General features: G+C 43.7%; 1 protein-coding gene across 1 annotated transcript; it reads left to right on the top strand.

Moving 5' to 3' along the window:
* Positions 1-8,699: 8,699 nt before the first annotated feature.
* LOC132485946 (ubiquitin carboxyl-terminal hydrolase 1-like) lies at positions 8,700-11,074 on the top strand. The gene is given in 2 exon segments (XM_060092573.1): positions 8,700-8,840; positions 8,842-11,074. Coding segments are annotated over 2 exon segments (2,346 nt in total). The 3' UTR covers positions 11,047-11,074.
* Positions 11,075-14,144: the final 3,070 nt, after the last annotated feature.

Here is a 14,144-nt window from a genome sequence, read left to right as displayed (position 1 = left end):
CCCGTGCGCCACAGCTACTGAGCCTGCGCTCTAGAGCCCATGAGCCACAGCTACTGAAGCCCGGGCACCTAGAGCCTGTGCTCCGCAACAAGAGAAGCCACCACAATGAGAAGCCCGCGCACCGCAACGAAGAGTAGCCCCTGCTTGCCACAAGTAGAGAAAAGCCCACGTGCGGCAACAAAGACCCAACACAGCCAAAAATAAAATAAATGCATTAAAATATATATATACATATATATATTTTTTTTTTTATGGTAGAAGATGGAGTAAATCAGATTGCCTGGGAGAGCAGAATTAGTTCAACATTTGGCTAATCAGAAGGAAGAATTTCGTAAAATGAGGGCTCTTAGAAATGGAATGTATTCCCCTGGGGAGTAGCGAGTCCTTCTGCCAGGGCTATAAAGCTGATGCTGCCATGCCACGGGAGAGGAAAGAGGGGAATGATTTCCAGGAGGTAGGATATTCAAGCAGTGAAAACTGGGTTTTGTGTCAAGTTGGACCCAGACTTGGGGTCCAGCTCTGTTTTTGTAAGGCCCTGGGAAATTTCTCTTGAACCCTCAAGTTCCTCATTATGAGATGGGTATAACGTCTCCTCCAATGAGTTATTATGCAAGTAAATGAAGTATTCATTCACCCTAGTGCTTGGCACGGTAGAAATGTTAAATTCACGATTGTTCCTGCCCCTGTTATTACCCAAGCTTGATAAATTGGATAGGAAGAGAAAGTACAACATTTTCTCAGATTTCTTTAGCCCTCTGATCCTGTGGTCACTGTGGGGCCCATCCTATCAAAGTCCCTGGTGCCATCTTCCTAATTCCCTGCTTCCTATTTCAGCACCACTCCACATCTTCCTAGACAATGGTCTATATTCTTACCTTTCCCACTGCCGCTCGCCACCCACAACCAGAAGCAGTCTTTCCTATACTCCATTCTTTTGTGACCCTGCTTTCTACAGCGATAACTGGGTATTCTAGGAAGTGATGTATGTTAAGAATACTATGTTAATATGACTATATAATCACCTTATCCTTTAAATTTTTTCTCCTGCTAGAAAGCAAGGGCTGAGCACAGCAACCAGTCAATAGCCGACAGTCAATCAAAAGTCTACATGGTCAGAAGGAGGGATCTTTACTAGTGGGATTCTATAGATCATGCTTAGCTTTTCTAGAGACGATGATAGTGGTCATTTGGGGCGAGGTAGAATACAGAGCAGTCCTGTGACAGGCTGCCTGGAGGATGTTAGGTGCAGGGGGACCTTTTCCATTCACTCATTCATGCTCTGGAGAGCTTTAACATTCACTCTGCCCCTTTCTCCAACCCCAGAAAAGAGCAGAGCTACACGCAGAAGTGCTGGAAGGATGTGCAAGTGGGGGACTTCATCCAAATGCAATGCAATGAGACCATCGCAGCTGACACACTCCTCCTCTTTTCCTCGGACCCCAGTGGGATCTGTCATCTGGAAACTTCCAACTTGGATGGAGAGGCAAACCTCAAACAGAGGCGTGTTGTAAAGGGCTTCACACAGCAGGTAGGGCTCTTTCTAAGATCTTCAACTGGAATGGCAAAGGGAAGAGGCCAGCCAGTCCTACTGGGAGACTTTATTTAATCTGTTCTGTAGAGGAGAAGGTAGTAGATGCCTCCTTTTCCCAGGCACTTAGGTACACTTAATCTTCCCACCAACTCTCTGAGATGGAGATCATCCCCTTCTCATGGATGGGGAAACTGAGGCTTGGGAAAGGTAAAGCACTTGCTGAAGGCCTCAGAATCCTTAAATGGGGACCCCGTCCATTCAACTGAAGACACTGTGCTTTCTGCTCTAAACCGAGGAGTCTAGTATCTGCTCAATGACTCAAGACCAACCCATTTTTCTGTGCTTATCCAATCCTGGCTCATCCTGCCCAGCTCAGCTTCAGCAATTTCTCCTTCCATGAATGTTTTCTAGTACTCCTTTGACCGCAGCATAAAAGCAGCAAGGTATCATTAACTATTTTTCCATTTGTGTAGGTCTTACCTTCTCAACAGTACTGAAACCTCTTTAAGGACAGGGAGTGATCATCAACATTTTAATTTAATCCCCACTTTACGTGTGTGATACCTTGGATATCATGGAGGAATCATGACTGTTTGGTGGTGAAGAGCCCAGGCTCTAGAGTCTGGCAGAGCTGAACCCAAAGCCCAACGCCACCATTTATTAGCTGCCTCACCTAAGGCAAGTTATTACCCTCTCACACCTTCATTCCCTCATATGGAAAATGGGCACAAAAATAGTACCCTCTCCATAGGCTGTTTCTGAACACTGAATTGTTACTGAGCCAGACTTGGTTCTGCTTTTGCCCACGTGCAGTAAAGCCAGTCTACTGACACTGGGTCGTAGTGAGGGAAAACGCAGCATTTATTATAAGGCTCCATACAAATAGTCTGGGACAGCTAGTGCTCAAAAAGACTGAACTCCCTGATGGGTTTCAGGAAAACATTTTTAAAGGCCAGCTAAGGGAGGGGGGTCACAGGGTATGTGATCTCCTCGTGCACAATTCTCTGATTGGTTGATGGTAAGGGAACAGGGTAGTGTCACAGGGTTTATCAATCCACAGGCGCCATTAGGTCTTGGGGCTATGTGCTCATGGTCATCAAAGAGTTAATATCTTCCATTTGATGGGGGTTTTCATGTCTGTCAAACAACTCAGGAAATGTGCATCAGATACTATTATCTAGGTACTTCAGAAAGGAACTAAAGCAAGGACTATGGGGGAGAGGTCAGCCCCAAAAAGGCCCCATAAGGTCCTGCTCGATTATAAAATAATATGTACATGAATTACTTAGCATGAAGCTAGGCACATAGTAAGTAAGAGACCAGTAAATAGTTGGCAGTAAATATCAATGGCGTTCATAGGCAATATGCGTTGACTGATCAAAACTGGGTGTGATATTCCAGTTTTCCATTAAAATTCCCCTTGAAAGTGTTGATTTCCCATCTGGTACCTTGCTCTATGCATGGAAAAGAATAAAATTCTATCACTCCTCTTCATCCTGACAGCCTGTGGCTAGGGAGAAAACGAATGAATCAGGGGATTTAGAAGAAGGAAGGCAAGTGGTTCATTCCTCAGAGATGCTCATGAGCTAACGTTTTGTTATCTAGACAGAAACTTCTCAAGAGAAGGCCACTCATCATACCGCACTTTGCCTCTCTCAAAGCCCCAGATAAACAGTTCTCATAAAATCGCTTTTCTATGACTGAACTCTGTTCTCTCATCCTTACAATGGGAATACTAAGAATGGCTCTCCCACAGTTGTGCTGTGTGATTCACGTGAGATAAGGAACGTAGAGAACAAAGTAGAGGGTTTGCTGCATTGCAGATACACAGTGAACGGTCTATGGCTGCTACCTCGGCTACAGTGCCTACAGTGGGGATGGAAACCACCACGACCACCGCGCCGTCACCTTGCTTCGTGGTTGTGATAGTGGCTCGGTCCTCCCATTGGTGTCCAGGCTCTGTTGAGTCAATCACTGCCCTGGGGCTTGGCGTCTGAGTTTTCTCTCCTTTGCTTGTCCTTGTCACACTCACCCAATCATCCCAGTGTTTACAAAAATGTAGGGCGGGATCTGGGTAAGCTCACAGCGCCATTCTAGACACAAAATAATCTATTTCTTGGCTCAGGGCCCTGTGGGCTGCCCTCTAGAGCAAAGGTTTTCAAGCTTTTTTAACCACAAGTCACGATAAGAAATACATATTGCACACACACACTTATCCACATGCACATGTGGGTACGTGTGTGAGTGTGTAAGACTGCCACCTCAGTCATACTGCATGCAAAGGACTCTGAAACTTTCTATTCTATTCTATCGGGTTTTGGTTTTTGTTGTTGTTTTAATTAATTTATTTATTTATTCATTTATTTATTTTTGGCTGTGTTGGGTCTTCATTGCTGTGCACAGGCTTTCTCTAGCTGTGGTGAGTGGGGGCTTCTCTTGTGCAGCACGGGCTCTAGGCACTTGAGCTTCAATAGTTGTGGCGCACGGACTCAGTTGTGGCTTGCAGGCTCAGTAGTTGTGGTGTGTGGGCTCAGTAGTTGTGGCACGCAGGCTCTAGAATGCAGGCTCAGTAGTTTTGGCGCACGGGCTTAGCTGCTCCGCGGCATGTGGGATCTTCCCGGACCAGGGCTCGAACCTGTGTCCCCTGCATTGGCAGGCGGATTCTTAACCACTGCGCCACCAGGGAAGCCCCCGTTTTTGTTGTTGTTGTTTTAAGTTCTAGGAGCAGCAAAACGTGTGCGCGTTTGTAAATCTACCCTTCAGCTGGCCCACCCCAACATCCTCACCATAACTCTAAGTCTTTTACTCTTTCTCAGGCAGTTATTTCGGCACTGTTGAGGTTCACCCAGTCCCTTCTCTTTTTTGCCATTGGCAGTGGCTCCCAAGCTGTTTCTTGTATATTAATTAGTCTGATAGTTTGGGATTTGACTAGAATGAAGAGCTGGATGAAAGGGTCATTCACGCTCCACTGCTATAAACCAGCTAATTCAAGTTAATCACATCTCTCAAACTCTAACCCTAAATTCTAATAGGGTACTTGGTGTAATGATTTACCAAAATAAATAAATTCACTTGTAAAGGGAACAAGACTTATTTGATTTTGAAAGTTTCCAGAATTCTCTATTCTATTGCACTTCTTGATTCTCCCCCTCACTTTGCTTAAGTGTGCTTTTCCAGTTCTATAAGAACAGGGATAAATAGTACTAATAATAATGCCCTTTTTTAAAGCTCTTATACATATAAGGTAAGTGAGGCACAGAAACGTGAAGTAACTTGCCCAAGGTCACTAAGCTGGGAAGTATTGGAACCAGGATTCAAAGGCAAGTTTGTCCAGTCTCAGCACTTAAGGTTTGCAGTAGCTCATCTCCCTGGTCCTTTGACTCTCACCCAGACTTTACCCAGAAGTGCTTACTTGAAAACACACATTTATCGTTTTCAATATTCTTCCCACATGTAAGTAACAAGCAGCAGGAAGAGTAAAAGCAGGCCTAGCCAGCTCCCCGGGGAGGAGGAATTTTAGCTGCTCTTTGCGACCTTGCCTCTCCCTTATGTCTTCAGTGCAAAAAGATTTCTGAATATGGACAGAATTCTCTTCTGACTAACTCTATATATAATATTTCTCAAGTGTGTTGAACAAAGATGTTGATGAGAGTTGCAAGAAAAATACATGGTGCACTGTCCTATACGATCAGAAGGCAATAGGTTACAAGTCTTCCAACGGTGTGTCCTGCAGAACTTCTCAGATACTTTAATAAAGGGCAAGGGAGGGGCAGGGAGGTACTAGTATATAAGATTTCTACTTATTGAACCACAGAAACCTTGTATTCCAAGGACCATATCCCAGGACCACTACAGGAGAGGCGGGATCCCAATGTAGAAATGTGCCTTAAACGCATTGAAGGTGTTTTGGATGTATCATAACCATCACAGGGAGAAACTGTTTCATATACACATGCATCCTTCCCCATTATCATCACCAAATTATGATTCACGGGGACTGAGTAGTGGTCTGGGCATGCATATTTTTTAAATGTTCTCCCGGATGATCTTAATAGGAACCTACCACTAGTTCATCAAAAACCTGTATGATAAAGGCAAGGTGTTACTTCCAAAAAACACTCATCATAATACTGGGAATAAAGCCACCATCTACAGGAGTCTTACATGTTTTGCCCATATTTTCCTTTGTCCTCATGACCATCCTGTGAGGGGGACATCACTACTCCATTAGACAGATGAAAACCCTAAGGTACAGAAAAGGCAAAATTCACCACTTGTCTCAGAGAAGATTTTGAACACCTGCAAATGTGGTTTGTTTGTCAATTTAATACCTTAAATAATTAGTATTAATGACTTTTTTTAGCTTGTTATTCCTATTGGCTATGAGACTTTGATTTTGCCCAAAGGGGGTTTTTACTAACCTCAGAGATTTCTAGAAACTCCCAACCCCACACCATATACCCACAACCATTTTCACTGCTGTGTTCTGTTCATCCAGAGTCAGCAAGACAAACTTTGTCCCAGCTCCTCTAGATCAGCACTTCTCAAGGTGGAGTCTGCCAAACCCTTATCTCAAGAGATAGTTCTTAAAAGACAAGGTCTGTGGTCCAATCTGATTAGGAGGCCGGAGTCCTGTGGACCCCTCTTGGAGGTTCCAACGTCCATGAACATTTTAAGGTCTCGGAGAAGACCTAGAGGAAGGAGGCCAGTTAAACTTTCTTTAACCCGGAGCTTTCCAAACTTATTTAACCTCAGAACCATCTGGGGCACAATAATTTTTCACCTTCATATGGAAACTTGAACACATTAATCTACATTGTGTGGAACACAAGTGATCACAACAGGTGAGGAATGACCGAGAGGCTGACCATCCTCATGGCTTAGACAGCTCGTCCTTGCCTTTCCTGTCTAGGTTCAGAGGAAATGATAAACATGAGAGAGCTTCTCAAAAGGATCTTTCCCCTGTGACACAGCACATCATTCTCAAGGTTGCCAAAGAGTTAGTTTCAAAATCCATTTCCCAGAAGGCAACTTGGACCAAGTCAGGTTTCGCGGGTTTTTTGTGTTTTTTTTCAATTGGAACTTTTATCATGATGGGCCATCTTTACTTTCACACCATTATTGACCTGTTCTTGAAAGATTTATTCCTACATCCCATTGCTGGGAAAAGGACAGAAAAGGAAGGAATACAAAATTAGGATTACGCCGAGGTCTGCAGAACAGGCAAGAGGACTTCATTAGAGAATTAAATTGTACAGTTTTCTCTTTGGGGACATTTTTGACACCTGAAATCACTTCTTTTGAAAAAAATTATTAATTGAAGTATAGTTAATTTACAATATTATTTTAATTTATGCCGTACAGCAAAATGAGTCAGTTCTACACATATATACATTCTTTTTTCATAGTCTTTTCCATTATGGTTTATCAAAGAATACTGAATCTAATTCCCTGTGCTGTACAGTAGGACCTTGTTGTTTATCAATTCTGTATATAATAGTTTGCATCTGCTAATCCCAAACTCCCAATCCATCCTTCTTCCACTGCCCCCGGCTTAGTAAAATCTCTTCTTTAAAGGGGTTCCAAGATGGGCACTAGAGATTTGACACCTGAAAATAAGTATGTGCCATTTATTTTGGTAGATGGAACATTTACCAAAGCCAAAGAATCAGAAATGAATTCTTCCAATTAGTATTTCAGAGCAGTTCTCCTAGTTATCTTTTGTCCAAACCACTGAAGCCCAAATCCTACTGAAGTGTGTGTCAGATCATTGCCCAGTGACAAGGAATTTGAGACACCAAGTTGACATGGACCAGCCTCTTCAGCATCACCCGAAAGCTTGTCAGAAACGCAAAATTTCAGGCCCTGCCCCAAACTAAACCAGACTCTGCAGTTTAAGAGATCCCCAGGTGACTCATGTGCAATTGAAGTTGGAAAGTACTGGCCTAGAGCACCACTGATTAATGTGATAATTGTGCCTACCTGTTTTATTGCCCACGTGAAAGATTCTTAATTGACTCTGCCTTTTAACTAGCTTGTATTCCACTGATGGTTAGTGCTTTTAGGCCATTTGCTCAACTAAAAGGAGCCATTGTAACCTGGATCCTCCGCAGTGAATGTGTGTGCTGATTTAACATATTTAGACAGGAGAGCACTTTACCTACGGAGTTGAGGTGGGATGGGGAATTATCTGTCACCATCCCAGTTCAGTGATGATGCATCCTGAATGAAACAAAAAGTCTCTGCCTGTCCATTCAACTTGTCTGCCCTGAGGACCAGAGAAGAATCCTCTTTCCTGGTGGATTTGATAATGGGACTGCCCCTAGTGGGCTGTTACACATTTTCTTGAAGAATGATACTTAGGGCGAGCTGCCCGTGACGTTGCCTGCGCTGTTTGAAACTGCAGAACCCGTTACCAGCTTGGGGCAACTACCGTTCCGGCTGGTTCCGGAGCCCGTGCGTGCCAGGAGGGCTAGTGGCGGTCGTGAGGTGGCTCTAGCCTTTCGCGTCTCTGCAGCCTGGAGACTAGGACCGGCACTTCCGTAGGACGCCACCTCCAATCGCAGCGCTGGCGCGGGCGGAGGCTAAAACACACGAGTCCTGAGACTGAGGAAAATGCGCCAAGTTCCCGTCGGCGGCGTCGTGGGGAAGACCCCAGCGGTTCGGGCGCCGGGCGAGCGGAGCCGCTTCTGGCGCTCCTTGCCGTCCTGGGGCGGGGACGGGGGCGGGGGCGGGGGCGGGCGCGGTCGGGCGCCGCTTCGGGGATGTAGTCGGTGCCGGCGCCCAGGCAGGACCGAGCCGCAGCCCGGGTTCCCGCTCTTGAGAGCGAATGGTCACTCCCCTGCGGGGAGGGCGATCCGGCCAGCTTTTCCGTGGGTCGCGGGCCCCCCCGCAGGCTCGGGGCAGGGGCTCACCTGTCGCCCCCGCCCTCAGCCCGGTTAGACTCGTCGGCGTCACCGCCGCGGACCTCGCGCTCTGGGCCATGACCATAGTTACGGGAGAAACATTGGTGATGTCACAACCCCCAGTGATAAGGACAGCCAGGAGCAAGAAATGGTATAGCAGGAGATACGGCGCCTGGTCAAATGTTATATTCTAGATATGCTTGGTGATTACAGGGTCCCTGTATAAATGAATTCTCCTCAACTCCTTGGGATTTGAAGAGAAAATGCCCCGTGTCATACCTCGTGAAAGTAATAGGCTTTCAAGAGGTAGTCCCTCAAAAAAACCCAGACGTCCCTTGAAGTTTTTTCAGAAGAAGGAAACCAAGAGAGCCTTGGATTTCACAGATTCTCAAGGAAATGAAGAAAAAAACTTCTGAACACAGAGGATCTGAAATTGATCAAGTTATTCCTGCAGCACAGTCCTCACGTGTCAACTGTGAGAAGAGAAAAAACTTGTTACCGTTTGTGGGACTGAATAATCTCGGCAATACTTGTTATCTTAATAGTATACTTCAGGTATTATATTTTTGTCCTGGTTTTAAATCTGGAGTGAAGCACTTATTTAACAGTATTTCAAGGAAGAAAGAAGCCCTAAAAGATGAAGCCAGTCAAAAAGCTAAGGGAAATTGCAAAGGAGATTCTTCAGTAAGTTTTGAACTAATATGCAGCTTACATTCCTTGATCATTTCAGTCCAACAGCTTCAGGCTAGTTTTCTCTTACATCCAGAGAAATATACTCGTAAACTTGCTACTCAGCCAAGGCGACTACTTAACACACTCAGGAAACTCAACCCTATGTATGGAGGATATCTACAGCATGATGCACAGGAAGTATTACAGTGTATTTTGGGACACATTCAAGAAACATGCCACCTCCTAAGAAAAGGAGTAAAAAATGTGGCAGAGTTATCTACTAAGGTAGAAGAAAAACATCAGAAAGAGGAAATGAGTGGCCATAACAGCATGGAGATGGACAGTATGAGGCATTCTGAAGACTATAAAGAAAAACTGCCAAAAGTACATGGGAAAAGAAAAAGTGACACTGAACTTGGTAACATGAAGAGAAAAGTTAAAGTCTCTAAGGACCACCAGTCTTTGAAAGAAAACCAGAGACAAACCAGATCAAAAAGAAAAGCTACCGTTGATTCATCAGATATTCCTGCTAAAATAATCCCCCAGTACATTTCTGAAAATGAGAGTGCAAGACCCTCACAAAAGAAATCAAGAGTTAAAAGAAACCGGTTCAAGTCTACAGCTAAGCAACCCAGCATTATTTCTAAATCCTTTAGTCTGGGTAAAATAACAACCAACCAAGAATCCAAAGGACAATCTAAAGAAAATGAATGTGGTCTTGAAGAGGACATGGGGAAGTATGAGAATGATAATACAGCTGATGGTTGTGGACTTCAATCTCCAGGGAAGAACGTTATGCCTGTGAAGGAAGTTAAGCCCATCAACAAAGGTGCAGAGCCAATTGGTTTTGAGCTGGTGGAGAAATTATTTCAAGGTCAGCTGGTAATAAGGACTCGTTGCTTAGAATGTGAAAGTTTAACAGAAAGAAGAGAAGAGTTTCAAGACGTCATCGTACCAGTGCAAGAAGATGAGCTTTCCAAAGTAGAGGAGAGTCCTGAAAGTTCTTCAGAGCCAAAACCAGACATGAAGACCCTGAGATGGGCAATTTCCCAGTTTGCTTCAGTGGAGAGGATTGGAGGAGAAAATAAATATTTCTGTGAAAATTGCCATCATTATACTGAAGCTGAACGAAGTCTTTTGTTTGACGCAATGCCTGAAGTTCTAACTATTCATTTGAAGTGCTTTGCTGCTAGTGGCTTGGAGTTTGATTGTTATGGTGGTGGACTTTCCAAGATCAACACTCCTTTACTGATACCCCTTAAACTGTCACTAGAAGAATGGAGCACAAAGCCAACCAAGGACAGCTATGGATTATTTGCAGTTGTGATGCATAGTGGCATTACAATTAGTAGCGGGCATTATACTGCTTCTGTGAAAGTCACTGACCTTAACAGTTTAGAACTAGATGAGGAAAATTTTGTGATCGACCAAATGTGTGAAGTAGGTAAGCCAGGACCATCGAACAAGGAGGAAGCAAGGGGTGTGGTCAAAAACTATGACGATGAAGAAGTGTCGATTAGAGTCAGTGGAAATACCCAGCCAAGTAAAGTTTTGAACAAAAAAAATGTAGACACTCTTGGACTTCTCAGAGGACAAAAGACTCAAGCAGATTATGAGTTATTCAACAAAGCATCTCATCCTGATAAAGTTGCCAGTGCAGCATTTGCTGAAAATAGAAATTCTGAGACTAACAATACTAATGGGACCCATGAATCTGATAGAAACAAGGAATCCAATGACCAAACAGGCATTAACATGAGTGATTTTGAAAACAAAATTTCATATGCAGTGCAAAGCTTAAAGGGGTATGAGGGGAAGTGGTTGCTTTTTAATGATTCTCAAGTGAAAGTTACTGAAGAGAAGGACTTTTTGAATTCTCTTTCCCCTTCTACATCTCCTACATCTACTCCTTACTTGCTATTTTATAAGAAATTATAGAGTGAGTGTATTTTCCTTGTGTGTATATTAAACATTGGTAAATTGATTACATCAAAAAGTCTTTAGCTTATCTTTTGAAGCTATTGGATATTATTGGTCTCTCTAGGTTTCTATATAAATAGTGAAATCTGAGTTATTGAAAACCATGTTGATTTTTAGAATTCCTTTTCCTTAGTGGAGACTAGTGATTGATGCATTAGCTTCTGGGAACAAACTTGTATAGGTTCTTAACTGAATTATTCAAAATGGAAGCATGTAAACACTTTGAATTTACACCTATCTTTTGTGTTTGCTTTTTCAAATAAAGTGCTTGTATTTTTATCCCCCTATTTTGGAGTAATCATCTACATGATGTTTACAGGTTCTGTGGCTTTTCAGCTAAGAAGCAGAATCTCATTTCAGTACATTCACTTGTGTAAGTCGTGCAGCCAGGTCTTTGATGGGCTGTATTAGAGGCACGTGTGTGAACAGCTGTCCCATCGGTTTGCTGCAGCTGTTAAATGAAGTAATGCATGTAAAATGCTTCGTATAGTTTCTGGCATTCAGTAGCCCTCCGAAAATATTGGCTAAAGTATTACTAAGGAGAGTTCTATAACCCTGATAGCCAAGAGTCACCATGAGCTTGACTCAAGGGAAGTAAGAAAGACAGATCATTGGCTGGGGTGTTGAACCGCATGGAAGAAGACAAACGCTTTACCATAGAACTTGACGCCAAGCTTTAATAACATAGCAAAATAGGCCTGGGGAAAGAATCTGAAAGTGCACAAAACAGAGGATCACAGTGTCATTTGAAGCATGACTATGAAAAGTGCCACTGGCTGTAGTTGACAGACCAGCAGACCCCTGCACCCACTCTGCGGGACTTTGCTCTGCATTTGGCACCAGCCAAGTAGCCTCCTCTCTAAAGGGTCAGTTTTGCAAGTGCCCACCCGACTCCCATGGCCTCGCCCTGTGCTCAGAGAAGGCCATAAACGATGTTGGCCAAGTCAGCTTGTCATTTCAGGATAGAATGCATTAGGTTCTCCCCCAAACTCAATGGGTGGAAGAATCATAAAACAAGAATTCAGGGGTCCCTGAAGCTCTGCACTTGTGTCAACAGGCCTGATTTGTATCTGAGCGGGTGAGCATTTATAGCCTCTGATTTGCCACTGTGGAGCTCACAATTCCAAAAGCTGAGGCTCCTGTTCCCCACCCAGCCTCAGTTATGTTTATGTCACCAGCTTCTGAGGCGTCATCTGCTTAGTACTGCACTTTTGAACAGGACCAAGAGACCACGCTGAGCCATGAAGTCCCCACAGCTATCACTCCTATGTCCTGGCAGACACACCTATGTGACCTTACACAAGTTAGATAACCTTTCTGGGCTTAAGTTTCCTCATCTATGAAACTGAGATAACAGTAATAATAAAAGTTGTGTCATTATTAGGCAGCTAAATGGTAACGTTGGTTAAATGCTGGGCTTATTACAGGCACTTAATACAAATAAGTTTATTCTATTACATTACATTAAATACATTATATTATATTATTTCATCTCATCATATCATACATCATATTATTATGATGCCATTTGGGGAAGCCTCCATTAGTGCGTCCATAACAAAAAGATGTCAAAATGACTCAAGATTAGGAAAAGCTTCTCCTCTACTGCCTCATGTTCAAGACCAATCTACAAGGAATCAATTACTGAATATTTACTGAACACTCCCCTGTGTGCTAGACACCATACCGGACTCCGTGTAGGTACGGAAATATAAGACTCAGGGTCATCCCAGCTCTCAGCAAGCTTATTACACAGTTGAAAGTAGAAGACACATGAAACAATTAGGCCTCTGGGTGTTAATGAATTCACATAAATACAGATGCCCCAAGCTGCTGATTTGGGTCTTCATTCTTCCCGCCCTAATACTCAGGCCTCCCCAGGTATATCTGGGCATCCTCAGGTATACTTAATATGTTCATGTCCCCCAATATTTCCATCCAAGCCAGGGGTCCAGGTCTCCTACCCACTCCTCTGGCCTCAGCTGTTTCTTTCTGGAGCTTCCCTGAGTCTAAAGCCCCTGTCATCATGGTCTGTAGCAAACAGGCGGGTGCGGGGACACAGCTGCGCTCACTGCCCTCTGTCCCAGGCCCACGCTGTCTTTAGCGTAACTTTAACTTAACGCCAAACCTTTAACTGCTGTTCCATTTCCATTTTGTGGGACCAGGTCAGGACAGAAGCCACAGGACCCTTCCTCCCTTTGCAGTTCCTTCCCCCTTACTAAGCTCCTCCTCCAACCACAAAGCCCACCCCTCATTCACGACAGCTCAGGAAAATAGACAACCACACAGATTCTGTTCTCCTATCACCACAGCAGTGACCCTGTTTGCTCCAAGCTAATAATAACTAATGATCATAATAGCAGCAGTAAATGCCATTTGCTCTAAGGTCATTTCATGTATTATCTTATTGAACTCTCACTTTAACCTGTAGAATAGATTTTATTTGTCCATTTGGTAGATGAATAAATTGAGGGTCATACAGTCAAGTAGTGGGTTCAGGGTCACACTACCTTGTATGTAAGAAGTAAGTAGTAGTTCTGGGGTTTAGTCAGGCTCACATGACTCCAGAGCTTTGAACCACCCCCACGATACTGTCTCTACGTGAGCACACCGCTGTCAAGACAAAGACAGTTGGGCATTTCAAGTATTCCTGAACCAGCTTCAGGACGCTTGACTCTTCTTGGAGCCATGGAAAGAATAGAGGTTCCAACCCAAGTTTTGTTGCTATACACCTTGGCCAGGTCAGTTTCCTCACCCAAACTGGAGATTTATCAAATTTCCATATTTTGGAGTAATTATCTACATGATGTTTATAGGTTCTGTGGTTTTTCAGCTAAGAAGCAGAATCTCATTTCAGTACATTTACTTGTGTAAGTCATGAAGCCAGATCTTTGATGGGCTGTATTAGAGGCACGTGTATGTATTCACAATAGTGCACATTTTGTGCCTTCCGTCACTTTCAAAAGTGTCTCAGGCAATCTGAAGAGTCAGTCCTCTTCTATCTTCAAAAGAATTTTATATGTATTTATGAAAATGATCCTGTACCCTAGTAAATA

The sequence above is a fragment of the Mesoplodon densirostris genome, chromosome 3 (genome assembly GCF_025265405.1).
Source record: "Mesoplodon densirostris isolate mMesDen1 chromosome 3, mMesDen1 primary haplotype, whole genome shotgun sequence".
Lineage (NCBI taxonomy): Eukaryota > Metazoa > Chordata > Mammalia > Artiodactyla > Ziphiidae > Mesoplodon > Mesoplodon densirostris.
The sequence above is the reverse complement of the archived record's forward strand: the minus strand, read 5'-3'. Positions and strand labels throughout refer to the sequence as shown.